The 26,324-nt window shown below is 44.7% G+C and overlaps 1 protein-coding gene across 1 annotated transcript; it reads right to left on the minus strand.

Moving 5' to 3' along the window:
- Positions 1–12,716: 12,716 nt before the first annotated feature.
- Positions 12,717–13,676, minus strand: TAS2R39 (taste 2 receptor member 39; the record flags this gene model as incomplete). Its single annotated transcript, XM_081148047.1, has 1 exon — positions 12,717–13,676. The coding sequence occupies one exon, from the start codon at positions 13,674–13,676 to the stop codon at positions 12,717–12,719; it is 960 nt and encodes a 319-aa protein (XP_081004173.1).
- Positions 13,677–26,324: the final 12,648 nt, after the last annotated feature.

A 26,324-nucleotide genomic window follows, 5' to 3' on the forward strand; every position in this document is an offset into this window, starting at 1 on the left:
GTTCTCTGCAGGCTCTCTCTACTTCCATCATCACATCTCCTCTGCCTCCAACTCTCCCGCCTCCCTGACTCTTGTGATTACATTGGATCTACCTGGATAATCCAGACTCATCTTCCCATCCAAAGGCCCTAAACTACATCACATGTGCAAAGTCCCTTTGACCTCGGAGGGTACGTGTTCACAGGCTTCCCACGTTAGAAAGAGGACATCTTTGGGGAGGGCCTTCTTTGGCCCACCACAATCAGCACCTGGGTACATGCCAAGCAGAGGGCATTGAGCAGCCAGATGCACCAACACTGGTCAAGTCCTACCTTGTGCTTTCTAATTCCATATTTCCCTGCCTCCTCCCAGGACCCGAAAGCAGCCGAGCAAGTGGGAAAGGAGACTGAGAAAAACAGAGCTCACCCCAATCTTCCTCATCGCTGGAGCAAGAGTGGAGCTGAGGGGCTTGGGTCTAGCTGGAGAGAGGACAGGCCTTGACATTGGATGGCAGGTAATGGTTTTGATTACAACAGGACTGAACTTTTTCTTTTTAACTGAAAATTACGCTGTGTTAATTCCTAACACATTTGGAAAGCCACGGCTCTACCTGAGGGTTGCTCATGGCTGGAGGAAGGAACTCAACAGTGAAACTGAAGGCAATGATGGAGTGAGAAAGCCATCCCATGTGGTCCCTCGTAGACTCCAGCTCATTGAATGAACCTGGTGCAGGTGACTTTGGGGAGAGAGGGGATTTCAAAATTCTACTGATTCACTCCACGAACTGGAAAGACCGTCTTCCTGGGGGGCGTGGGTGAGGTGACTGAGTGTTGTGCCCATTGCACCAGGAAGCTGAGAGGTGGGGGATGTCGGATGCCCATGGATTTCCAACAAACACTGGATGATTCTTCTGTCATTTAGAAATTTGGGGGGAAAAAGTAGAGGAAGGATAGAAAAGAGTGTGGAAGAGGTGGAAAGACCTGGACTGATAACTATGGACACTCCCATGGTCACGAACAGCTGGACAACATTTTGAATCTGTGCTGGCAGGAAGATCTGGGGCATGTGGCTGCCACGGGGAGGGAGGCACAGGGCTCATCTTGGCAGCTCTGAATCAGACGTTAGCATGCCTCCCAACTCATGAATGTCTGGCCTGCCTAAACCCTCAAACTACAACCAGGAAACTTTCACCAGCTTCTTGAGGACACCCATTAGATGTCTAAACCCAGGTTTCTCCCTGATGGCGGGACCAGGCTGCTGGCTTCACCCCTGGGACCCGGGAACAAGCCTACAAACGGTGAGTGGCTGAAACCAAAATTACTACCTACAGGTCTTATTACATGCGATATATAATTATAATGTCTATGTTAACTCAATAATGACAAACATATTCTACTGACAGTTCTTCTACAAAGACGGATATAATGGTTTGGGGTGAGGAGACATTTTTGGAAGGAGATTACGAAGCACCAGCAGTGGATGTGTGTGTCGTGTGGGAAGCGGGACCTTGGTGTGTCTGTTGGAATAGAATGGATGAGTCAGGATAAAGTGCAGCAGGTACTGAGCATAAAGCAAGGAAACAAGTGGATGTTTTGTGTCTTCCTCTTCATATAGGGCCCCGGGAAACACAGAGCAGGAGAAGGGGGCACCAGCCCTCAACAGAGCTCCAGGTCCAGAGACAAGAACCCAGCTCCAGAGTGACATGGGGGGGCAGGGAGCAGGGAGGGTCCTTAGGCAGAGCTCACCTTTCCCTAGGTTCTCAATGGGCAGTTGAGAGGCGACTCCAGGTGCATTACGGAGACTAGAGTCGGACATTGTTGATGCTTATCTGGGTGTGTGTGCTGTCTCCATGCCCGAAATCTTACCTGGGACTGTCTGGCAAAAGAATCTGGGTACCTGGGTAATTTTGTTTTCCTGAGGTAGGCGGGCAGAAGTAGCCAGAGGAATCTACATCCTGTCTCTCTCCCTGTGTCTGTAGCTCTCTACCCTGGGAACAGGGGCTATTGACTTTGAATTGCATGTAATTCAGTCTCGTTTTTTGAAAGTAAGGAGATTGTGCCTGGTCACATGGTAGGCTCTTAATATAAGTCATTTGTTGAAGGAAGGGAAAAGGAAGGAGAAGGGAAACTGGGGAGGAAGGAAGGACTGAAGGAAGGGAGAGAAAGAGGAGGGAGGGGAGAAATGGGGGCGTCCTCTACGTGTCCTGTGCGATCTGTCACATGGATTTGCTTCAGGACGTGGCTCAGGGGCCTAAGGAGGAGGCAAGCTCTGCCGAGGAAACCCGAGGTTTGGGTTGTGACGGAGAAAGCAGGGAGGCTGCTTTGCTGCCAGATCTTCAAGGTTTGTGGGGGCGGGACCAGAACTATTCTGTGAGTGAGATAAGAGGCGTTCCCAGGAGACGGGCTGAGTTACCAGCGAGCTCAGGGACCTGGGGTGCTGACTGTTCCTGAAGAGCTGCCCAGTACACTCAGCTAGCCCCTGCTTTCCTCATTACTGCCTGGCCTTAAGATCACTTTCTTCACTGCCCCCGCCCTCTCCTGGGCTCCTTCTCCCTCACTGTCCTTGTGTTCGACACTATCGGCCTTATGCTCTGCACTTTTTTTTTTTCCTGGGGTGTGTGTGTGTGGGCGAGGGGGGGGGGTTGTCCACCTTCTATGATCCCTAGGAGAAATCACCTTTGCTCTCACTTCACAAATACCCAGTGTGCTCTGCTGTGACTTTCCAATGTGTCTGTTCTGAGGTGGCTGGAACTTGGGTAGGTGCAAACAAGGGGTCCCCTGGATATTAAATGTAAAGAATCTAGGTATAGAGCGGGCGTTGACCAGTGTTTGCGGGAGTTAAAAAATGCTCAAATGCATATTCTTTACTCTTTACCTTTCTGCGTGCTCAATGCTGTGTTCACGTGTTCTCCAGTAAGGACCCCAAGTCTGTGACACCCACAATCAAGAGGGTTGCTTCCTATTTTGACAAGTGTAAGCCACTACGTTTCTGAAGGGAGGTGGCACAATCTGGACATTCCCTAGGGAAGGCAATGCCACCTGTTCTGCTTGCCTGGGGTCAGTTAGGGAGTCTAAGTTGCAGCGTTGGGAGGCTGATTACAAGGAAATGAGGGAATAAAGTAAGACATGCCCTTTCCTGCCCACTGTCCTCTTCTACATATCATGGGAAAGAGTTTTGAGTCCAGCAGAAAACAGGAGCTCGTGGAGATGCTGGAGCCAAGTGAGACAGGAATGCTGCCCTAATAGGGCTCGGAGTCCCTGTATGTCCCACCCCCTGATAGGTAGCTGGGCTGTGTCATTAGCTCTGGCCAATGGGCTATGAATAGGAGACTTGTGACATCCTCTCCAATGCACAGAAGAGCAAGTGCCCCTGGTCACCTGCTGAGGTGACCCCTGGGGCCTCCTTTGAGCTGGTGGAGCTCTGGCTCTATGCAGCCTGGATCCCTGAGATGTCCTGTGGAGCACAGCTACCCTGGGAGTGTGTGGGGCTGAGGGGGCTTTGGATGTGCAAGAAATGAACTTGTATTTCTTAAGCCATTAAAACTCAGACTTTTTTTCTTTAAAGAGAAAATGAATTTAACTGGATACCTTAAATAGTACAATATTTAGTTTAAAAACATTTACATAGCACTTTATCATTTATAGAGCATTTTTTCATAGATACTATTTCCTTTAAAGCCCACCACTCTGCTAAGGCAATTTTTGTTTCTCTTAGCTTCTATTCTGACTTAAATTCAGACTTGTAGGAAAGTTGCAAGAAGAGCCCAAAGGTTTCCTGCCTGCCCTTCACCCAGATTACCTAAACGTCGCTCATTTCCTACGTTGCTTGACTCTTTGTTCTAAGTACGTATCACACATATCACTTTTCCCTGTGAACTGTGTGAGAGGAAGCTGTAGATATGATGCCCCTTCCCCCCTAAATACTTCAGTGGGCTCCCTAAGACCAAGGACATTAGGATTGTGGGCATTGCAGCCCAACCTACCCTACTCCAGACGAGTACAAACTGTGGTGTAGACTCCTAAGCGGGAAGGGTTAGTAGAGACAAGAGGTGGAAGCTGTAGAGCAGAGGTTACACAGGGTCCATTAGGGAAAGCCAGGCCAGAATTTGGGAGCTTAGAACCTTAAAGGAAACAGGTTTGTAACTGATGTTTTTATGATATGACTGATTTGGTATTTAGGGGTCCGGATAAGGGCTGATGGGAAGGGAATTACTGTATTCAGGTGTGTGGATAGAGATGACTTCAGGAAAACCTAATTCCTAAACAAGATCAAACTGGACTTTGTTTCTACTTCGTGCCCACAGTCGGCTATTACTGTCGCAGTATATTGAGATGTTTGCACTCATCACTGTTGTTTGCTCCAGGCCTGAAAATGTGCCCCTGGCAATGATGACATTACTAAACAGGATGCAGTTAATGAAAGTACAGGAAGCTGTCTTTGGGTGGTGTTGGAGGGCTGGCAATTGCAAATGACACTCATTCAACTAAAGGAAACTCCAAGTCAGCTTAGGAGGAGTGAAATGGACTCAGCAGTCCCAGTTTCCAGAGCTTTGTCTTTTCCCTTCACTCCAGCTTTCAGTCTGTGCCCAGGAACCGGTTTGAATGAGCCACCGGTTTATTTGCAGCCATCAGGGATCTGGGGTGTAGATGCAAACGACAGTTTTCTCTGGTAAGTGTCCGTGGCAATTGGATCGGTTTCTGATTTGCATTCCCAAGGCCTCGGGGATCTCAGGAAACCACATCTCACAAGGCAGTCTGGTGGGGGTTATTTTTAATCTCAGCTATAAATGCTAGTCCATCATAGCTCTTAAAACTGAAAGAGCTTTCATTTGTGAGGCAGAGGGTAGCAAAATTCTGGAACCAAGAAGGAGATAAGAAGAAGGGACTCTGGGGACAGAGAAGGCTTGGGGATCAGGAGTGAGATGTGGACAGAAACAGATTTGGAGGCCGCTGGCTCTTTGGGGGACTTGAGCAGTGAGAGTGGAGGCGTTTGCTCAGAGAGAGCATGTGGGAAGGGAGACCTACCTTGGGCATTGTAAGCATTCTGCAGTTTCCCTTCAAGGTCTGTCTTGTTGACATAAGAAATCATTCAAACCCGTGAAGAATTTTTGTGAGATTTCCTGAGCCAAACTGTTGACAATTGCTGGGAAGCCAAAACCTCAACGGATTGAGATAATGCTCCCGAGAATGGCAGTTTTGCACTTTGTTTTATACATTACAATCAAAAGAGGAGATGTAGGTGGGTTACATGAAATTCTTTGGTGATAGATTAGGGAGGTGGGCAGAAGCAAAGTGAGGAAACCTCTGGAATTGGAGGAAAGCAATATGATAGACATACACTTCTTTTACGTAGGTGGGTGCAGGATAGTTACCAGTCAACAATCAACTCAATAACAGTGAGGGATTCGTGGTCTCCGTAGAGCAGTGCCTGTGCTTTGAGGGGTCTGGAAAAAGGAAAATTACTGTGACATGCCAACGATATGTTATCGTAGATGCAAAAAGACAACAGACAGGCTCAGTGAAGGTAAAGATTGACCTTTGTCAGGGAAGATACCAGCCGAGGACATGATTACCCACCATAAACTACTTTTTAGTTAACAGGTTTTAATTTCAGACCATCCTTTGTGGTTATTTTAGGTTTCTGAGTTTGCAAGGCCACCACGCAGGCCTTCCCTGAGCTTGTCAGGTTTAGCATGTGGCCCCTTTTTGTCCACAGTCTCTTTATAAATTATCCTTATTTTTGATGTTAGCAGTGACTTCTGAGGGTCCGTCTCAACTATTCTAACCACTTCTTGATCTCTTGTCTCCCACTGGTCTGGGCCTTGCCTGCAGAGCACTTCACTCCAAGTTCTAGTCCAGGTTCAGAAATGGTTTGTGTGCAGCCAGATGTGAGGATATTTGGAAATCTCAGATCAGCTCCCATATAAAGCAGGAACAAGTTTTTAAATTTGCACACTGAGTGAGTAAAAAAGCAATGTACATTTTAAAAGTAATTTATTAATCAGTATTACCCCCCATACTTTGAATTTAAAACATTTAAAAAGTAATCAGTTTAATATCGGAGTAGGGTCCCCCCAATCCACTTGGTGGGTGAAAGTGTAATTCTGGGTAAACTCACTCATTTCACGGTCCACTCATCCCACTCAAGATACTCTCTCCTGATTCTAGCCTGGCTGCTAGTTAAAGGCGGGAGGAAGGTGGTTTGGGCTGGTCTCCAGGCCAGAGGTCCAATCACCAGCCCCCTCTTTCCCATCTGCAGAATCTCTCCGAAATCAGTTAAAAAAACTCCACACACACACACACACATAAAATGACTCCATAGAGAAAGCAGAGAAGGCTGAGCCACAGTTACAGAGCAGCAGAAAGAAGGATGGGGAGGGGCTCATGTGCTCTTTTTATAGAATGGGAGGTGGATGGGCATTGACTATAGGTAGCAGAACAAGACTTTGAAACTTAAATGGTCAATAATTGAAAGGTAACGAGAATAGGAGCTGAAAGTAGGAGATTTAACTTGTAGAGTTTGGGAGGAGCATAATACGGAAGTGACGCTTCCTCCTGTTTCGGGGTAATGAGTCAAAGGGCATCGTTTATAGACGATAAAAAAATTCTTGTGTATGTAGATGTATACGTGTGTGTGTGTACGTGTGTGTGTGTGTACGTGTGTGTATGTGTGCGCGCGCACATTTGGAGCTCTGAGAGTAACCACCACAAAAACTAAAGCCCGAAGTCAATATAAATGTTGCTTTTGGGGAGTGGAAACTGGGGCGAGGCAGGAAACTTGCTTTTCACAAAATATTCAGTGTTTGATTTTCTTTTTTGGGGGGGGAGGGGGGCCTGAAGCTGGTATTACTTTGATAATAAAAATAATTTAAAAAATAAACTTCAGAAACAACTCTAATTTCATCTCTATAATTTTTGTGGGGAGATTTATAAATGAGGAGTAGTATTCTGTTTTTCTAAGAATTGCCAATCTCGTTTTTTAAAAAGCCACACATGAGAATTGGTGTTGTGATGCTTTCGATCGACAGCTTTTTGGCAATGGGGTTATTCTGCAGGAAAGTAAGCCTCACAGCATTATCAGAAAATAGTGACAAGACGTTGTTGACGTGTGACGTGTGACAGGGACGTCCCAGTTACCTGTGACTCAGATGGTGGGGAGCTGCTTGCTGAGGAATCTGTTTCCTGTACATGTTTTCTCCAGGTGATTTGCTGATGGCCTTGACGCCGTGTTTCCAGGAGCCCATGGTTATGCCTCAATAGTCATTGACTTAACATTTTGAGCCCCTGAGAATGACCAGATAGGAAAAGGGGTTTACAGAGCACACCTCCCAGTTTTCTCAGCACCCAGCATATTATTCAAAGGCCATTTGTTTAGGTACAAGGAAGCGTGCCATCATTTTGCATATCAAATACTTAAAAAAACCCAGCAAGGACAACAAAATCCTCTGTAGGGATCGAATGACAAATAATGATGCAGGTCTGACAGTCAGGCCCGAAACAGTCATGTTCCTTCCTGGAAGGCTTTCATGGTGTCAACAAAATGTCCTATTACTTGTTGGTAGCTTTTGGGGATGGCACATGGGCGCCTGCGGGGACACGGGCTAGCACAGCTAAGTCTCTGGCCCAGCGAGGACCCCCCAGAGGTGCCCGCGCCTGCAGATGGCCCCGTAGACTGGTTGTGAAGTGCGGGAGGCTGCTGGCCTGTTTTCCTCTCAGGAGGGTGGCCCCTTTCCACTCCAGGTGCCGGAGCAGTGAAGCAGTGACTCAGCCTGGAGTCCGGGACCTGTGATGAACAGACTCAAGTGATCTGTAGCATCTCTTTCCTGCATTGAATGTTTCCATCCGCGTCGGGCTCTTTTGCCTTAATTTGCTCGTAGAAGTTCGGGAAACAAGACCGTTTAAGGGTCTCTGCATTTTCTTGAACAGAAAGAGAAACAGTGCTTCGATTTCCAAAAGAATTTAACCCAGTTCTCTGCGGATGGGAAGAGATGGTGGGCTGAGTGTTATTTGCTGAATTTATCAGATTAAGTTCTAGAGATCGTGATCCAAAGTTAGATGCTATCCCCAGCGAGGCTCCTTTTAATAATGAATGCGGTCATCTCTCAGGCACTTTTTCTATGAATACATTATCTTAATTACTGTTCTGCGCCCTCCCGTGGGGTCAGCATTACTATTCGCCCCCTAACACTTTAGCTTCATGACAAGCCTGTCTTCCCAGGGGGTTAACCCTCTCTTTCCTCCTTAGTTTTCAGAATGTTTCTGCTATCGTTGCTTTAGTTTTGAAAATAAAGTTTATAGTCAGTTTGCGTAGAAAGTTTTTGGCATTTGTGTCAAAATCACACTAAATATTGATTTATGGAACTGTTACATCCAATGACATTGACTCTTTCCTCTCAGTGACCTGATAGCCTTTGTACTCAATCAGATTTCTGCTTTGTACCTGAGGCATTTTAAGGTGGTCTTCATACAGGTCTTGCTTATTTTGTGTTAACTTTATTGTCAGTACTTTATCTTTTCTTACTTATAAGGACTCCCTCCCCTTCCATATTTCGTGCTCCTATTATTTGTAATACCTTTCCAGTTGTTTCTTTTAAGTGTTTTATTTATACCATTATATCATCTGCATATAATGATCCTTCCAATTAAAAATTACTTTTGTTTCTCTCTTATATTTGCATGGGATAGTATCTACGGACGATATTAATTAATAGGGTGGAAGTGAACATCTTTGATTTTTTTCCTGAATTTAATATAAATAATAGTGTTTCCCCCTAACTTATGATGCTGGCTATTAGGTTGAGATAGATGTATTTTATCACATCAAAGAATTATTCATTTGTTGTTATTTTATTAAGATTTAAAAAATAGGAATAGATGTTAAAATTTTCTCATTAAAAAATCGTTTATGAAAATTATTATATGATTTTCTTCCTTTGTGTTGTTAATATGGTAAATAGCATCGATATATTTTCTAATACTAAGCCACTTTTTACTTTTATTGAATAAACCTGTGTTCTGGAGTTCTTTGTTAAATTTTATTTAGTATTTTTGCATAAATATTGGAAGGTGAAATTGTTTTGTAGTTTTTGTGGAGAAAATTTTGTGTGTTTTGATATGAAGATTATATTTACTTTATAAAACAAATTTGGAAGCTTCCCTTAACTTTTATGCTACGAGACAATACATAGCCTTGACATTATCTGCTTTAAAAAAGTCTGTAGAATTCCCTTGTAAAAATATTTGATCTTGACAATTTTCTCTGGTTCTACTACAGTGAGTATTCTGTTTGGATTTTCTCTCTCTCTTGGAGTCCATTTTAGTAAATTACATTTTTCTAGGAACATCTATTTTATGTAGGTTTTCAAACTCTTACATAGATTTGAACAAAATGACTTCTTAAGAGTACTGTAATTTCTCCAATTTGTGCTAATTTTTTCTTTATTTCTTATTTTGTGTGTTTTTATGCCTTTTGGGTTGATTATATAAGCAACCAGTACTAATTTTATTTTTTTCAATGAGCCGTCTTATATTCATTTTAATTCTCCCATTTCTGATCTTTAATTTATGAAATCAATATTTAATGAATTGTGTTTTTCTTCTGATTTCCTTAGATTTATTTTGTAATTATTCTTATAAATTCTTGGTTTGGGTTTATAATTTTTTAAATTATAATTAAAAAAAAATCTCACTTATACAGCTCCTTCCTGGCTAGGTTGATCTGACACCCCCACCCCCACCCCCCATGTTGCTTATCCTGTGTTATTTTCTGTGCTTTCCCACAGAAATAGGAGGTCTATGATGACAGCAGCCCAGTTTATTTTGCTCAATACTGTATCCCTAGCACCTAGACTAGTGACTTCCATATAGTTGGTGTTCAGTCAATAATAGTTAATAAACAAACACTCTTCTAATCATATACATCATATAATAGAAATAAATGACTAACCGATGAATTGAATGGGGTGGGCAAGGTGGTGCGTATAGAAAAACAGACCCATAGATGGTTCCCAGAATTCTAGCTTCATCAGTGGGAAATATTTTAGTGATATTTAATATTAGTCAGCTGGAGAAAACTGAAGGAGAAATGTGTTTGGGGAGGAAAACTTAGAATCCTGTTTTGAGTGTGCTACTTTTGAGATGCCTCTCGCCTACAGGCTTCAATATAGTTTTTGTATTCTAAAAGATTTTAAAAATTAATTTCAAAACTCTGCAATCAGCTTCTTAGTGCTCACATTCAAAGATCACAGATATTTGGGGAAAGCCTCAACGACGGAAGAAAGAAAAGAAAATACACAAAAATGGAACTTTTAGGAAGGAGAAATAATGGAGCAGGGAGAAAATTGTTACAGCATTTCCAATCATTTTCTTAACAGAGGGGCCTTCTTTCTATCGAAATCTTAGGAAAGGAAGAGAGAGTTGGTGGTCTTACAGATTTGCTAACGGGAAGATGAAGGAATGTCCTTCGAATGACCTTAATCAAAGAATGTAAAGGCAACTTCATCTGGAAAATAAAGCAGGGAGAAGAGGGCTTGGAGGTTTCAGGATGGAGGAAAAGATAGGACATAGTCATGTTGGGTAGTTAATGAGTGACTTCTCCAGGGACATATGGGGTAGAAATGTCCAATGATGTTACTCATTTGAGGCTGAAGAGCGTGGATCTAGGAACATAAGTTCATCCAGTTTTGAAATACTCTCAAGTTACACTAGGCTGCTTAGAGGTAAAGGTGGAGAGCTACAAATGGTCGAGTTCATCTAGATGTGGGATTTTCCAGATGCTGGGCGCGAAGAGGGAGAGGGCCAGGAAGCTGGAGTGTTTTGTAGTTCATTTATGCACAAGTATATTAGGGAAAGTTCAAACATACCCTGAAATAGGGAGACTAGTATAAAGAACCCTCATGCACCTGAGGCCTTCTTTGACAGACTAATCTAAACCTCTCTCCTCTTCACTCCTTTGCCCTGGGCCAGTTATCTTAAAGCAAAGCTCAGATGTAATCTCAGTCCACCCGTAAGGACCCAAAGTATTTTTAAGAGTGTGGGCACAATGCTTAACCAGTAATCCAAGCTAAATATGAAAGGGAAGTCAAGAGAGTGAGAGAGAATATAGGAATGTCAATGGTTGAAAGCCCATGACCTTGAGCGGTTGCCCTTGAGCGAATGAATAAAGTGGAAAATAGGAGATAGGGAGAGGTTTGATCCATGAGTTGGGTGTTTGCATTTTTTATAATCACAAGCATAGTGAGAGGGTCAGTCAACCAATTAGCTACAGTCCTCTCCTTCAAACCTTTCCTACTTACCTAGTTTTCTTTCTTATAAAAAACACCAATATAGCCCGGCCGGGCGTGGCTCAGTGGTTGAGCATCGACCTAGGATCCAGGCGATCGGGGTTTGATTCCCGGTCAGGGCACATGCCCGGGTTGCGGGCTCGATCCCCAGTCGGGGGCGTCTGGTCAATGACTCTCTCAACATTGATGTTTCTATCTCTCTCTCTCCCTCTCCTTTCTTCTCTCTGAAACCAACAAAGATATATTTAAAATCACACACACACACAAAAAACAAACACTAATATAAATCACAGCGTTATGCATAACAATGTTGAATCATTATATTGTGAACCCAAAACTAATATAACCAATATAAGATCGTATGCCAACTATACTTAAATAAAAAAAATTTTAAATTGAAATTAATGCATACATGTTCTGAGCAGTTCAAACAACTTAGAAAGTTAGAAATTGTGATGTAAATGTTTCAATTACCCCCAGATACCCAGCCATATCCAGAAGTCCCCTGTTAATCATTTCTGGTACATCCTTCCAGAAACTTTATATACACACATATATACACGGGAAGCATTTGTACATTTCATAAAAGGGCATAAATGGAATCATAAAGTATCTCCTTGCTTTTCGTACTGAACAGTATATTGAAAGTGTTTTCATTTCAGGATACATGCATCTGTCTCACTTTGAAAATGTTTACACAATATTCTGTTTTGGATGTATGAGTGTCCTCATTAATGAATAATGCTACGATGGGGATTTTCTTGCACAAACTCTCACATATGTGCATATATATGACCATACCTTATCTGTGGGAAAAATTTGTAGTAATTTTTAGGTTAAAGGGTGTTTTATGTACTGTTAATTTTGGTAGATATTTCTGCAGCATTCAGGTTGTGTCTTTGGAGAATGGAGACAAAATGCATTTCCGCTGTTGCTCGGAAAGCTTCCTGGGTCACCTGATTGTCTAAAAGGCACATGGATGTGTAAGGAGAGGGGTTGCCAGGAGTTCTGGTTGCAGAGCCTGCCTCTATTTTGGTGGCTATGTCAACTCTGGCTGCACATCAGAATTATCTTGAGAACTTAAAAAACTAAGTTCCAACACCAGAAGTTTTGACTTAATTGACCTAGAGTCAGGCCTCGACATTGGAATTTCCAAAAATCTCCCCTAGAGATTCTAATTTGGAGCCAGTGTCTAGAATCACCGCTTTATATAGAGCAAGGGAGGCAGAAATAGAAGGCTCAGGTGAATGATACCAGTTCAGCATTACTAAGATTGTGCCCATGAAGAAAAAGAGAGAAATTAAAAACAAGCTCCTCTACAGAAAGCCACACCAGGTGAAAGGATCCGATCAGGTTTGGGGAAGAAAAGAGGGGGGAAGAGAGAGGTCTGGGTGAGGGAAAGGCAGAGCCGGCTAGACCAGGTGCCGTGAAACTCTTTCGATGTCGGTCATAGAGTTTACTTTTTTAGGCAAAGATGAACTTGAGACTGAAGTTTCTTCCAGGCTCTTCTCAGCCCAGAGTTGTCCTGAATCAGTAGAATGGAGTGACCAGCAGGGTAGGCAGCCATGATGATTTTGCACAAAACATCCCAGGAACTGTTGGCATTGAAGAAGTTGGACATATAGAGAAATAGAGCAACGGCGTTGAACATGTAGAGAATGAAAAAGTAGCTGATGGCTCTGATGGCCCCCAGGTGCGCCTCCATGCTGGGGTCGCTGGAGCCGGTGGCATTGCTTCCCATGTGCAGGGTGTGCCTCTTGAGGGAGATGATCAGCAGGGAGGCCGCCAGCACGAACACGATGAGAGGAATGAAGAACCCCAGGCTGTAGAGAAGAGCCAGGTTGACCACGTTGGTCTCAGTGAAGGATACTTTCTTAGTGGAGTTGGAGGAGGGGATAGGGAAAGAATTGTTACAGTAAACGGTGTAGATGCCGTAGGAAAAGAGTGTGCTGTAGCCCAAGGCGAAAAACACTGAGAGCCACAGAAGCCAGGGCATCAGTCCAGTAATTCTCCACTTCAGCTTGAGAAAAAGGTGGTAGGAGAAATCAGCAATCTTCACAAAGTAGAAGAAACTGAGCCAGGAAGAAAACCAGAGACTACAATAATGTAAGAATATGAAACTTACTTTGAATGTATCATATATACCATCTTCATAATAAAAATGTGGCGATGTTGAGTGAAAGGTGATTTCTAGCATCATCAAGCTCTGGAGAGCTATTCTGGATACACTCAGGAAAAACAGGATCCTGCTACTCATGGAGACTGCCTTGTTCTGAATCCATTCAGCTACGCTTATAACCACAATGAACCCATTGGCAACGATACCAATGATGCATTCAGTGCCTATAACTGTGAAAATTAAGATGATTTGAAATGGTGACGACTCATCTTCTTGGGGAGTGCAGGTTTCGGGCATCCTGAGTCGTTACTCCTCTTTGGTGTCTAAGGGGAAATGTCTCCCTAGAATTTGATGGGCAGATCCTTGGTGACTCCTACTATTCATGTCACAAGAGGAAGCAGTTGATGGAGCATTTCCAAATTCACTCATTTGTTTGCCTCAATTCTTAGCTCCAAACCTGGAGATGCAAATGATGGAGGGATTTGGTGACTGATAGTCTTCCATATCCTCTTGGACATGTTGGTATTAGTTTAACCATGGGGCCCAGGGAAGGACTTGAGGAGTCACTCTTTTATAAACCACTGACATGGTATTGAGAGTCCTGTTCTCTACTAGCTCCAGTTAATTCAAACATCTTTGTACCAAGTCACCATGCAACTTAGTTCCACTTGTGACTTTAGAGAACTGATTGAAAATAAAAATAATTTTAGGGACATATATAGTTCTGATGATGTGCTAGGCAATGTGTGAACACCTTATATATATTACCACATTTAAGCCTCACAACAGTCCTGTGAAGAATGTACTTTTATTATCTCTATTTTGCAGGTGAGGAAACTGAGACTAAGTAATTTGTCCAAAGTCACAGACCTAGAGAGTGATAGAACTGGGATTCAAACTGAGCCAGCTGGTCCCAGAGTCCACCTTCTTACCCACTATGTTACACTACCTAGACCTGTGGGTCCTTTTGTGCATTTCCAAAGACTAAATGCAGGCTGACTTGACTGTAGCCTTTGTTCCTGATGGTCTTTTATGATGTCCTCACTATTTAAGGGGAGAATACTTGAGTAGGGGGGAAAAATTAGTTTTTCACCTGTGAGGCTTCCTTTACAGCTCACACAGGACACTTCTGACATTTCTGGTCACCAAATGTTTGGGTTTCTCTCCCCCTCCACATCAAGCAATTCTGGGTGTCTTACAATTTAATTCAGTTCTGACACTATCTACCTGGAGATAGCATCAGATACCACAGGTTAAGGGCCCAGTCCCACAAGGCCGCCTCCCACCCCATGTGAGATGTCAAATGCAAGTCCAGGTTGGCTCCTGTATTTCTGACCCATCAACTGTAAATCAGGGGTTCCCATGACTCTCTCCTCCTCAGGTTTGATTAGTTTGCTAGAGGCTCATAGAACTCAAGAAAACAGTTTACTTACATTTACAGGTTTATTATAAAAGCATTCAGATGAACACCCAGATGAAAGAGAGGGGTAGGGCAAGGTATGTGGGAAGGGGCATGGAGCTTCCATGTCCTCTCCAGGGAACACCACTCTCCCAGCACCTCTACCTATGTTCAACATCCCAGAAGCTCTTTGAACAGACCTTTTGTGTTTTTATGGAGGCTTTTTTACACAGGCAATTTGATTAAATCATTGGTGATTGTATTCAATCTCTAGCCCCTCAGCCCTCCTCAGAGGTGGGTGGGGGGCAGGGAGTAGGGGGGACTGAAAGTTCTAACCCTTTAATCACATGGTCAGCTCTTCTGGCAACCAGTACCCAGACGGCTTAAATTACAGAAAAAGGTGGTTTATACCCCATGTCAACTACTTTTGCTGCACTAACACCCCTTCCTTCAGATTGGATCTACAGCCTCATGAGTGGATGAATTCACCTTGGCTAGGTTTTGGAGGAAAAAAACCCAGGTGTGGTTTACAGATGAGTTGGTTCAATTTATTGTTTTGAACTAAAGATGGGCTGTATTTCCACACTAAAACTTCACTCAGGAGTGTTCTAGAAACACTCATCTGGGGGAAAGACCTCTCAGTGGGCAGAGCTGTAAGCAGTATACCTGGTTATCAACTTTGCATGGAGGGAAAAGTGACTTAAATCATTAATATACATGGACAGTTGAGCAATAGCAAGTCTCTTGGCTGGTCTGTCAGGGGCCTGGTAGGAACATTAGAATTCTCAACAGAAGGAGAGCTGGAGAAGAGCCATCTGGATGAATCGTCAGATGTGAAGACAAAGTGTGTGGTTCTTTGCGAATTGTGTTAGTGCTCATAATAAACTATCTGACACAGAGGAGACACTGAACAATTAGGACAGGATGATTGGTTCAATGGATGTCAGCCAGCTTCTGTCCTCAGCTACTCCCATGCTTGTGTGATGGCTGACGAAGGAGTGATTGATGCTATGTACGTGGTTCTCCCCATAAGTGATTCAAATGTAGCTCTTGACCGTTCAACAACACAGACTAATGCTGAGACCTCAGTAGAGTACCCTCTCTCAGAGAGACCATTTGGTAGAATAATGATTTCTGAGTACCCTGGATGCTTTGGACTCTTGAGGGGCAGTAGTTGTCTTAAGAGGGATTGATATCTATTCAATGTATGGATGTCTTGGCCAGTGCCACTATCTGAGGGCTCAAGAGTGTTTGATTTCTAGACATGGGATCCGATCTAATATCTCCTAGGTCAAAGGAATTCCATTTGTTTTTTTAATGAGAGTGTTGGCACATGATCAGGGAATTCTACTGGTTTCCCATTAACTACATCATTAGGAAATTACACATAGCTGCTCGTTGATGAAGTGTCTTTCAGCATGCTAAGGAGATAGCTTCGGGATAACACCAACTAGGCTGATGGCCATGTTCTTCAGAATGTGGCATATATTTGGAAACAATGGCTATTCAGTAGTGCTTTGTCTTTGACAGCTTGACTATGTTGGCCCAGAAAGCCAGAGATCAACATGGTCTCTCTTACCATCACCTCCAGGGACATTGTGGTTAGGAGTTCAGCAAACCTGAGCTCCTGTGAGTCTTTTCCTTGCCATCAGATGAAGAGGAGGAAGGCATAACCATTTGGGGACTTCAGATTAGTTGACATTTCACATAGCTAGGAGGGGTGCTGGATGTAGTTGGACTAAAATAGGAGGGCAACTTGGAATCTTTGCCCAGCTCTACCCTTAATTTTAGTGCTCGCACAAAAAATGCCCTCTCTCTGGGCATTTCTTTTTGTAGGTTAAATGGTGAGAATTATTCCTGTCCTTTCTCCATTTTCTAGTGAGTGAATGGTCATTATATTTTGTCTCAGAAAGTTTCTTGAAAGACTAGTGCTTTAGAACTCTGGGCAGATACAGTCCTAAGTTGTGGGGAAAGGACACACAAGACACTGAGAAGCCAGTGGGAAGTTTATTTACAGTCCATAGATGCCCACAAACTTAGGGTGGCTCACTTTCCAGATCAGCATCATTGGGTGATATGGTCCACAACAGAGACTTTGTAACCAGTTTTGGGGTACAATTCCACATCAGGAGGGCATCTGCTTTGTTCTGACACAACCTGAGCCATCCCTGTAATGGTTGCATTTTCTGGAAAGAGAAAGGAGAGCTATGTCCGGCAACAGGACTCCACACCCCTTCACTCTGGGCTTTTCAGGCTCCACCCACAGACCATCTCCTTTCCCTCTTTACTATCTGTGACTCAGCTCCCATTTCTCAGTCTCATCCATAAGGCACAGATGGTCCTAACCAAACTCCCTCCCTTCACACTCAACTTTGTCCACACTTCATACTTTCTCTGGGTTGTATTTTATTCTTACTCCAATGCCTTACTCCTTTTGCTTTCTGCCACTTCTTGCTGCCCCCTTTAATTTTGACCTCTCTCAACATCCCCCCTTACACAACATTAGTGCTCAGGGAGGAAGTGGACTCACTCACCTGAAGTTTGTATTTCCTAATAGAATCTTCTTATATCACACACACAGGCAGTGTAAATAAAATTACCTAAGGGAAAAGTGACACTTTGGCTCGTCTGGATTGTGGCTTCAACCTGAGGGGAAGAAGGCGTGGAAGGGTCACAGATGGTACAGATTTGGCTGATGCAGACCTGGATTAACCATTAAACAAAATAAGCACATTTTTTAGGGCACCACAGGAAGGGGGTACCAGGGATTCCTCCCCCCTCTAAACTATCATCCTTAACACTTCAAGTACCATACTGTTCTTTTTTTTTTTAAATGTTTTTATTGATTTCAGAGAGAAGGGAGAGGGAGAGAGAGAAACATCAGTGATGAGAGAGTCATTGATTGGCTGCCTCCTGCACACCCCCCATTGGGGCTCATACTGTTTTTTAGTCAGCTTTTTTGGGAATTCTTTCTAACTGCCACATTCAACTTTAACAATTGCATAAAGAAAAGATGTTTTCTTTCGATGGTGAATGGCTGCAGTTTAAAAGTTGGGTTTGAAGTGTCATCAGGTATTACACTTGATTCTGTCTTGTAAAAAAGAATACAAGCAGAGCCATTTCAAAACGGAGTTGGACTTGCCATCCCAAAGGAATTGCCTTACATATTTTATTCCTCAAACCTTTGGGAGGTTAAAACTGGGCAAAATAACATTTGGACTGGGCCTAAAGCAAAATTGTATTGACAACAACTGTTTGCAAAGCTAATAGAAGAGCAGGCATTATGACCACCAGACTGAAAATTAAAGTCATCCTTTAGAGTTAGTATCACTGTGTCAGATTAACTGAATCTATAGAAATTCCCTCCTTAGCTTATTAACACCCACAGAAATTCCTTCTATTCATGTAATTATTCCCCTTCTCTTTCTCATAAATGCTCCTTGGCTGCACCTCCTGATAGGAACACTGTTTGGGTTTCTGCCTGAATCAGTTTTTCCTGAATAGCTACTTTTCTTTTGGATCTCAAACACCTTCTGCCTCTTCCTTTGGCCGTTTATTTTTAGATTATTTTGTGTCAGTATCAGGACCTGATGTGGCCTCACCTTTGTGAACTGTTGTCTCCTGGAACTAGGGCATGGTACCTACAGAATCTTTTCTGAGCTCATCACTTCATGGACCTCCTTCCAGACTGTGAAGCCTTCTCGGGTTTGGACCACCCTTTCGTTGGTTGATGTTGGTACCTTTATTTGAAACCAGGAGGGGTTTTCCCTCAGAGAGGAGCTCGCCCTAGGCACCGCTGTCCCAGTGCTCACATGCAGCTGCTGGCACAGGAGTTTGCTACCAGATGACAGTTTTTCCTTCAGGACGAAACCTCCTCCAGCTGTGGCAGTGAGCAACTTGAAGCTTGGTACCACACGAGAAGAAATATTTTTTTTGTTCTCAGGAAGGATTTTTCACAGTTCTCATGGCTGTAAAAAATTGCATTGTGTGTGTGTGTGGGGGGGGGAGGAAGCACCTTGCAGGGGTTTTTCCCTGGTGGGCGAGTACTTCTTTTGCTGGTCGCTCTTTGTTTTTTTTCGTTTTTGTTTTTGCTCATCTCTGTCTTTCACATTGTTGTCATAAGAAAGATGTTGTAGGGGAGGGCAGAGGCATAAATCCTATAAACCTATTTTCCAGGCCAGGCCCTGCAAACCAAGGAGCGTACAGATCTCACCAGACTAGCACCTATTGAAACAAACTTGACTGTGGGTGACATGTACACGAGGTGAAAGCCATTGCTAAGGGAATCCTGGAGCCAAAGCAGCAAGATGGGTGGGCCCAGGTCAAGCATGGAAGAGTCAATGGGATGCTTGCCACCTTAAAAAAAAAAAAAGTCAGCTACCACGACAGGATAGAGAGGTAATGGAGCCCGTTGGATTGCACATCCCCCTGGGTATCAGCCTGGCTCTGGGCGACTCCAGGCTTAGCAGACGCTGCTCACGGCCGTATTTCCCTCTCACCCTGAGAGTCTGCCTTCTGACCTCCGCCGTTCACACAGGGCACCCGCCTGCCTGCGTTTGCCAGTCAAACCACCCGGGGGATTCTGATGAGCATCTCTTCCGTCTTCTCGCCCTCAGCGCTCAGGGGCATTTCTCTTTAACGTGGGATCTTGACCTTCTGAAAGTTCCCCCAAAGCTCCCTCCTTGGCAACTCCAGCTAGGGACACGTACAAGCATTTGGGTTCCTCCTCTTGGGTCTTTTTAGAGTACAATGGCCCCACTTACAAAAGTAAAACACGGATGTTCATTGGGGCATGGAGGAGAACCGTTGTTCTAAGCCCTCTCCAAGTCCCGCCTCCGTCATGGGGAGGGTGCGAGCTGCTGCCGGGCGCACCGGGCGAGCTGGGCTGGCTGGACCCGCCTGCACAGGGGGTCTCGGGAAGTCAGAGAAAAGCCCCTCAGGGGCTCGGGTGCAGGAGGAGCTGAGCAGTAGCGGCGGGATGGCGGGACCCGAGGGGAGGGCGGGGGCGGCGGGGACCCGAGGGGAGGGCGGGGGCGGCGGGGACCCGAGGGGAGGGGACCCGAGGGGAGGGGATCCGAGGGGAGGGCGGCGGGGGTCCGCTGCAGGGCCTCTCCCCGGGCTGGCGGCTCGGCTCGTCTCACGGCAGAAGCGCAGCCTCGGCGGCTGCAGGCCCAGGCCCAGCGCTGAGAGGCGCGCCGCTTCTGTACGTCTCATTTCCCCATCTGCCGAGGCCCATGGCACCAGGGCCGCCATGTGACTGGCGCTGCGCTCCGGCCCCCGCAGCCGCTACACCCAGGCTGCACGTGGTGAAAGTGCGTGGGCTGTGCCTGGGGCCTTCGTTAAATTCGATGATATCCTCTGGCGTTTGGGAAAGGATAAATCTTCTTTCAAAGGAACCAGTTGTCCTCATTCTGCCCGGGCTTGTGCTGGGCCCTCCGCATCCGATCCCGCCCCTGGGTCTTCCCGGGGGTTGTGCCCTTACCCTATCCAAGGATTTCTCCCAGGCTAGACTCCTACCCTGTATGGCGGCCATTTTGGCTCCTACTGCGCCTGCGTCAAACTTCCGCTGGCTCGACTGGCTTCTACTGCGCATGCCCCAAAGTTTTTGGTCATCGGGTTTCTACTGAAGTTCTTGTTCATCTGGTTTCTACTGCGCATGCCCCAACGTTCTTGCTCATCCGGTTTCCACTGCGCATGCCCCAAAGTTCTTGCTCCTTCGATTTCCACTGCGCATGCCCCAAAGTTCTTGCTTGTCTGGTTTCTACTGAAGTTCTTGCTCATCCAGCTCTCACTGCGCATGCCCCAGAGTTCCTGCTCATCCGGTTCCCACTGCGCATGCCCCAGAGTTCCTGCTCATCCGGTTCCCACTGCGCATGCCCCAGAGTTCCTGCTCATCCGGTTCCCACTGCGCATGCCCCGGAGTTCCTGCCCGTCTGGCTTCGCCTGCACGTGGCTCCGCAGAGGAGTCCTCCCCTCGCGGCTTCATCCCTCGGGAGAAAGGCGGTGGTTCCCGGGGAGGTCGGGAAGCTGGACTTTCCTGCCCACGCGGATGCCTGCAGTGACTGTGCAGCGGCCCCCTCCTAGCCAATCCGCCCTGATTAGGCGGCCGGCTCCCTCCTCTCTCGTTACTGCCTAAGCGCCGCCTCCTGTACCCACACCTCTGGAGGAGACGCGAATGCGCTCTTCATTGATGTTCAGAAGCTCCCGAGAGACAGGGTGGCTTTAAAAGTGCTCTGAAAGTCCCCTAAAGGAAACCGTCCACCCGCGCAGGTGCTTGCAGCGTCTTCCTGCCCGTCCCACCTGGAACCTGACAGTTTGGTAACTACGATCAGAAATTTGGCAGAATCGAAAGTCTGATAGGAGTTTTTGAAGCCTACCTCGGAATATCAGAAATGTAAACACAGCCCACAACTGCCCGAGGTTAAAGAAACCAAGGAGAAGAAAAAATTGGGAAAGGGGAGTCTTTTCAAAGCTCAGCCCCCCCCCCCCCCCCGCCCTCCTTAAAGATGGTTTGTTCAAGACAAATGCAAACCTTAAAAGTCTTCTCCAGAGCTGGTAAAAGCCTTGGCTTTCCGAACAAAGAGACTTGTAAAGTTATTGCAACTGTTACAAAATAGTGGTTTTGAGCCTTCCTCTGTTCTGGCCCTCTTGTTGCTCAGATGTGGTCTAAGGCCCCTAAGAAAGTCACCTTTCCTCCTGCCTGGGACATGACACACCCAGAAGGAGCATTGCCCGGAGACCAGACCAGCGCTAAAATGGCATATGGGAGTGAGCCTTCCTAGCGACGATGGACAAACAGTGCTTTTAATAACTGATCAGTATTGCTTTCCAGTGATCGATCAGTAATATTTTCACGGGAAGATCTCAACCAAAGGGGGGAAATGTGAAAAATAATATGAACAAACCACTTCAACGTGAAGTTGGAGCTGCCAAGAGGAACTGCTTTGCGTGCCCTACTCCTCAAACCTTTGGAGTGTTAAAACGGGGCCAGATAGCCTTTGGACTGGGCCTAAAGCAGCATTTGTATTCTAAACAGCTGTTCTCAGAAACTAACAGGAAAGCAGATATTATCACTAGAGGACTGAAGATGAAAGACATTCTTAAAAATTAGCATCACTATATTAGATTAACTGAATCTATAGAAATTCCATCCTTAGTTTATTAACACCCATAGAAATGCCTTCTTTCTATTCACATAATTGCTTCCCTTCCGTTTCTCATAAATACCCCTTGCCTTCACGCACTAATCGGAACACTGTTTTGATTTCTGCGTGGATCGGTGCTTCCCAAATAGCTGTTCTTTTGGATCCCAAATAAATGTTTGTTGCCTCTTACTTTGGCCTTCTATTTTTTTGCTTAACAGTCCCATGGAGTGGGAGTAAACACACTTACATGGGTCTGGCCAGCACTGAACTCATCAGCTGATTTGTGAAATGGATCCTTAAGTTCTTGATTTTAAGTAATGGAAGAGCCAAGTGGCCTCCATTGTTGGACATCATTTAGTTTTGGACTCAGGGGCCCCAAGTTGGAGTCCATTGGAAATGAATTAAATTGACTTCTCTGTGAATCAAGAGAGCTATCAAAATCTGAAACATCAGTTGGTCTATTCTGGTGTGGTGGAAAACTCCCCTCAAGTAAATGAAAGCAGGGTTTGTGTCCCAGTTCTTCTGCTTTCCAGCTTTGTGACATAGCATTTATCCTCTGAGCTTCTATTTCTGCCCTTGTGAGAAGGAAGTATTGATATTGACCTGTCTGGTTTATATGAGTTAATGAGTTTTTGAGCTTTGCGAACGATACAGAGCTCTATGAACACAAAGCACCATGGTTATTGTGTAAGCAAACACACTTGGAATCTGAAAGCACTTGGCCGACTTAGCACATCATGCCTGTTTTCCTCAGCTGACAGAATGGTCAACCTTTTACTGAGAGAGAAGATACAAGTAGTGACTTTGAGGTTCTCAGATGGGAGAAGAAACCTGCTGAGACCAGACCTGAGAAGAGAAAGTAGCAAGAGCTTCCTGAAACAGCATCAAAGAAGATCCGTGGAAAGGGGATTTCTCAGAAGCATTTGTAGCATCACATATATTTGCATAAATATCGGGGGCAATTTGTATGTTCCTTAAGGGTTTTGGTAACTCTGCAGCTTTCTCTCCTGTTGGCACCTGTTTTCTAAAAACCCTAAGGAGGCCTCCAAGGACTGGAGGATTGATAACAAAGATAGTGAAGCAGGAGGGGGTGTGGGTTCTGAAGGCTCAAGGAGGAGAGCAGGGGAAGGTGCCGGAGCTAGTGACTGGGAGAGCCAATCCCTGTCGGATGGGAAGTGTCCCATCTATGAGGGAGATCATAATTAGCACATTCTTGCAGCTTCTCTTATGTCTGCCACGGCCTGTTAAATGGTATCTCCCTGGCTCAGCCTTATCACTGAGCATGGGCTGGTGGCAGGGGTGGGGACAATGGGACAATTTTAGCAGAGCTCCTCGATCACTGTTACTCATTTTTATTCCCATTTTTATTGCTTTTCTCTCTTCTTCCCTCTCCTCCCTAAATGAAGTGAAGAGTCCTGACCCCATACTTGAAAGCTTCCACTCTTTTATACTCTCCATTCTACCACTTTTTTAATCTTTAAAATAAAAGTAAAAATAATAATACGCACAATTCTAAGAGGGCTGCTCAGAGGCTCAAGGCTAATGTATGCCAAAGCATTGGTAGGCAAAGTATTCCTAAGGCCTTGTTTCACATCAAGTCAGTGATGACTACCAACATCATTGTTAGTTCCCTTCTGTTTCCCCAATGAATGGAGCCCCAATACTTACTTACCACCATGCACAGACACACATTAGATGTAACCTCGAGTGATACCGAATAGTTTACGTCTCCAGATTGACGAATGGACAGATTCGCTGAAATTACATTCTCTCTAGATGTGGCAAAAGAGGCAGAAACCCAAAGTCAGACAAAAGTCCAATATTGCGATGGCCTGGGAGGTAGGATGAAAGCAGGAGGGGCAGAGGGAGCCATGGGATGCAAGGAACGGTGGTGACACAGAGGTGATTATAAGAGTCCCCTTTGCATGACTCACACCTGAGGGCTCTGTGTGTCATCTGGATAAAAAGAGGTAAATAAAGGCAGAATGAAAGAGGTCGTATTCTTTTCCAACTAATGAGGGCAGGGAACTGGGCAGAGAGAGGTGCTTTCCCTTCGTCCAAGACTCTCAGCTGAATCTCCATGGTGCTGTTTGGGGCAGGAAGTGATTTGGTTACATGGCCTACTTTAGCCTGGGATGCTCTCCCTTCCATCCCATTTTTCTTGTGTAATCATCTCAGAATCCAAGAAAGCTCCTTTTTTCTGTGCTAGTAGAGCTTATAGGAAGACATGAGGTTCTAAGGGTCTGAGATATTTATCACATGAATGAATTAAAGTTTAATATGATGATCAACTAGCTCAATTTTTTTCATTAACTCACTGTTCCTCAAGCCTAATGAGGGGGGAACTTACAAGTCCCCCTAAGTCAACCTACTGAGGTTCACTCCTGACTCACCCCATATATCACCCTGTCCTCTTAGCCTCTCTTCTCCTTAGAGAAATCCCCAGGTATCGTTTCTTCACCAAAATCTCCACATCTCCATTCCCATGCTAGATATTCCTTTTTCCACATTTTGTTGGCTACATGGTTATGTCTCCTAGGGAGCTCCTGACTTCTTTTTTGGAACTCAGTCCTTTCTTCTCGCAAAGACCTAGGCCCATTTCAATGCCTCTCCCCCCAACAAGGAACTGGAATCTGCTATTTCCTTCCTCCCCTTTGGCAGATAATTATAGAACTGGAGACCAGTTTTATCACATCATAGATCCTGAATATAGGAATTGGTCCATGAAAAGGCAGGTCTCAGGATTATGTTCTACCTTTCCTTGATTGAAGGAACATGCTCAGGTCTTGTAGACCCTGAACTCCAGCATATGAGTCAGATCTTAATGAGAAGGAGAGCACTGCTGCTAATGAAGCCACAGGGATCATCTGAGTTGGTGGATCATCACAACCCCTTATACTGGGTAGTAACCAGGGCCATGGCCCCTCCTTGTGCCGCTCATATGTCTTATCCAAAGCTTATCCCACAGTTATTAACCAAGTCCACACCCCTACCCACGCTTTTCCTTTTAGAAAAAAGAAACAGTTAAAACCCGAAGTAGCAGTAGGTCATGGATTCAGTAACTTCCATAACAGGTATGAAAAGGGAAAGAATGAGACCAAGAGACACATATAGTGAGGACTCCCAGGGTGGGCTATTTTAGGGTAGGAAACCCAGAATGTAGATTTCTGGGTTAGGAGAAATATCCCCCCTGAAACATTTTCTGTAGGAAAGAGGAAGAGGTGACTTACATCTCTTCTTGAGCTGTACTTGTCCCCAGTCTCAGGCAGAGAACCAGGAGCAGGATGGCAGAGCTGGCCTGGAACAGAAGCTGAAGAGCACGCATGCTGGAAGATCTTGATGTCAGGAGGACTGTGCATCCAGGGCTCAGGATCAGTCTTTATTAGTGTAGCAAGACAGGCAGGCCAGTTCATCCAAAATCATCATACTTGGGATTTCCCTCATCGCTACCTTGTTTGTTTTTCTGTGAGAAAAGTCAACATTCAGCTGGAATTTAAATTGGCAGTAGAGTGAGGTAGGAAGGTGTTGGGGAAGGTCATGAAGAAGATGTGTCAGTCTGACCCATGAACTGCACCTGGGCAATCTGAGGTTCCCCTGTCCCTTCTCCATGCTCAGAATGTTACTCTGCTTTTCTTATGTTAGAAGTGGGCCAAGGACACAGCCTTGAGATAGTAATGTGGTAATGAGACCATCTGGATTGGGTATGTGAGTGAACCCAATTATAGTCTCCTGTGTGTGTGACTGACCCCAGTTAAAGCCTGTGTGTGTGTGTGTGTGTGTGTGTATAATATATATACTTCTTTTTTCTTTAAATTTTAACAATTGTTTTTATTTACAATTTTTTACCTTTTTTCTATATTGATTTTATTTATTTATTTAATCATCACCTGAGGATATGTTTGTATTAAGGGGGAGATAGAGAGAGAGAGAAACATCAACATGAGAGAGAAACATCAATCTGTTGCCTCCCGTAGGTGCTCTGACCAGGGATCGAACCCACAACTTTTTTTGTGGACAGGATGAAGTTCCAACTAACCGAGCCACCTAGTCAGGGCTATATATATATATTTTTTAATTATAGTTGACATACAATATTACTTTAGTTCCAGGTGTACAACATAGTGATTCAAAATTTATGTCCTTCATGAAGTGATCTCCCTTATAAGCCTATTAACCATTTGTCATCATACAGAGAAATCTTGTCACTGAGGCAACATGGATGGACCAAGAGACTATTACGCTAAGTGAAATAAGTTGGACATCTTGAAATTACAGTATATTAGGCTAAATAAAATATATTAGCAAATTAAATTCACCTGTTTCTTTTAGCTTTTTAAAATGTGGCTATCAGAAAATTTAAAATTACATATGTAGCTTAAAATATATTTTTCTATTTTTATT

Source organism: Miniopterus schreibersii (assembly GCF_964146895.1).
Source record: "Miniopterus schreibersii genome assembly, chromosome: 9".
NCBI lineage: Eukaryota > Metazoa > Chordata > Mammalia > Chiroptera > Miniopteridae > Miniopterus > Miniopterus schreibersii.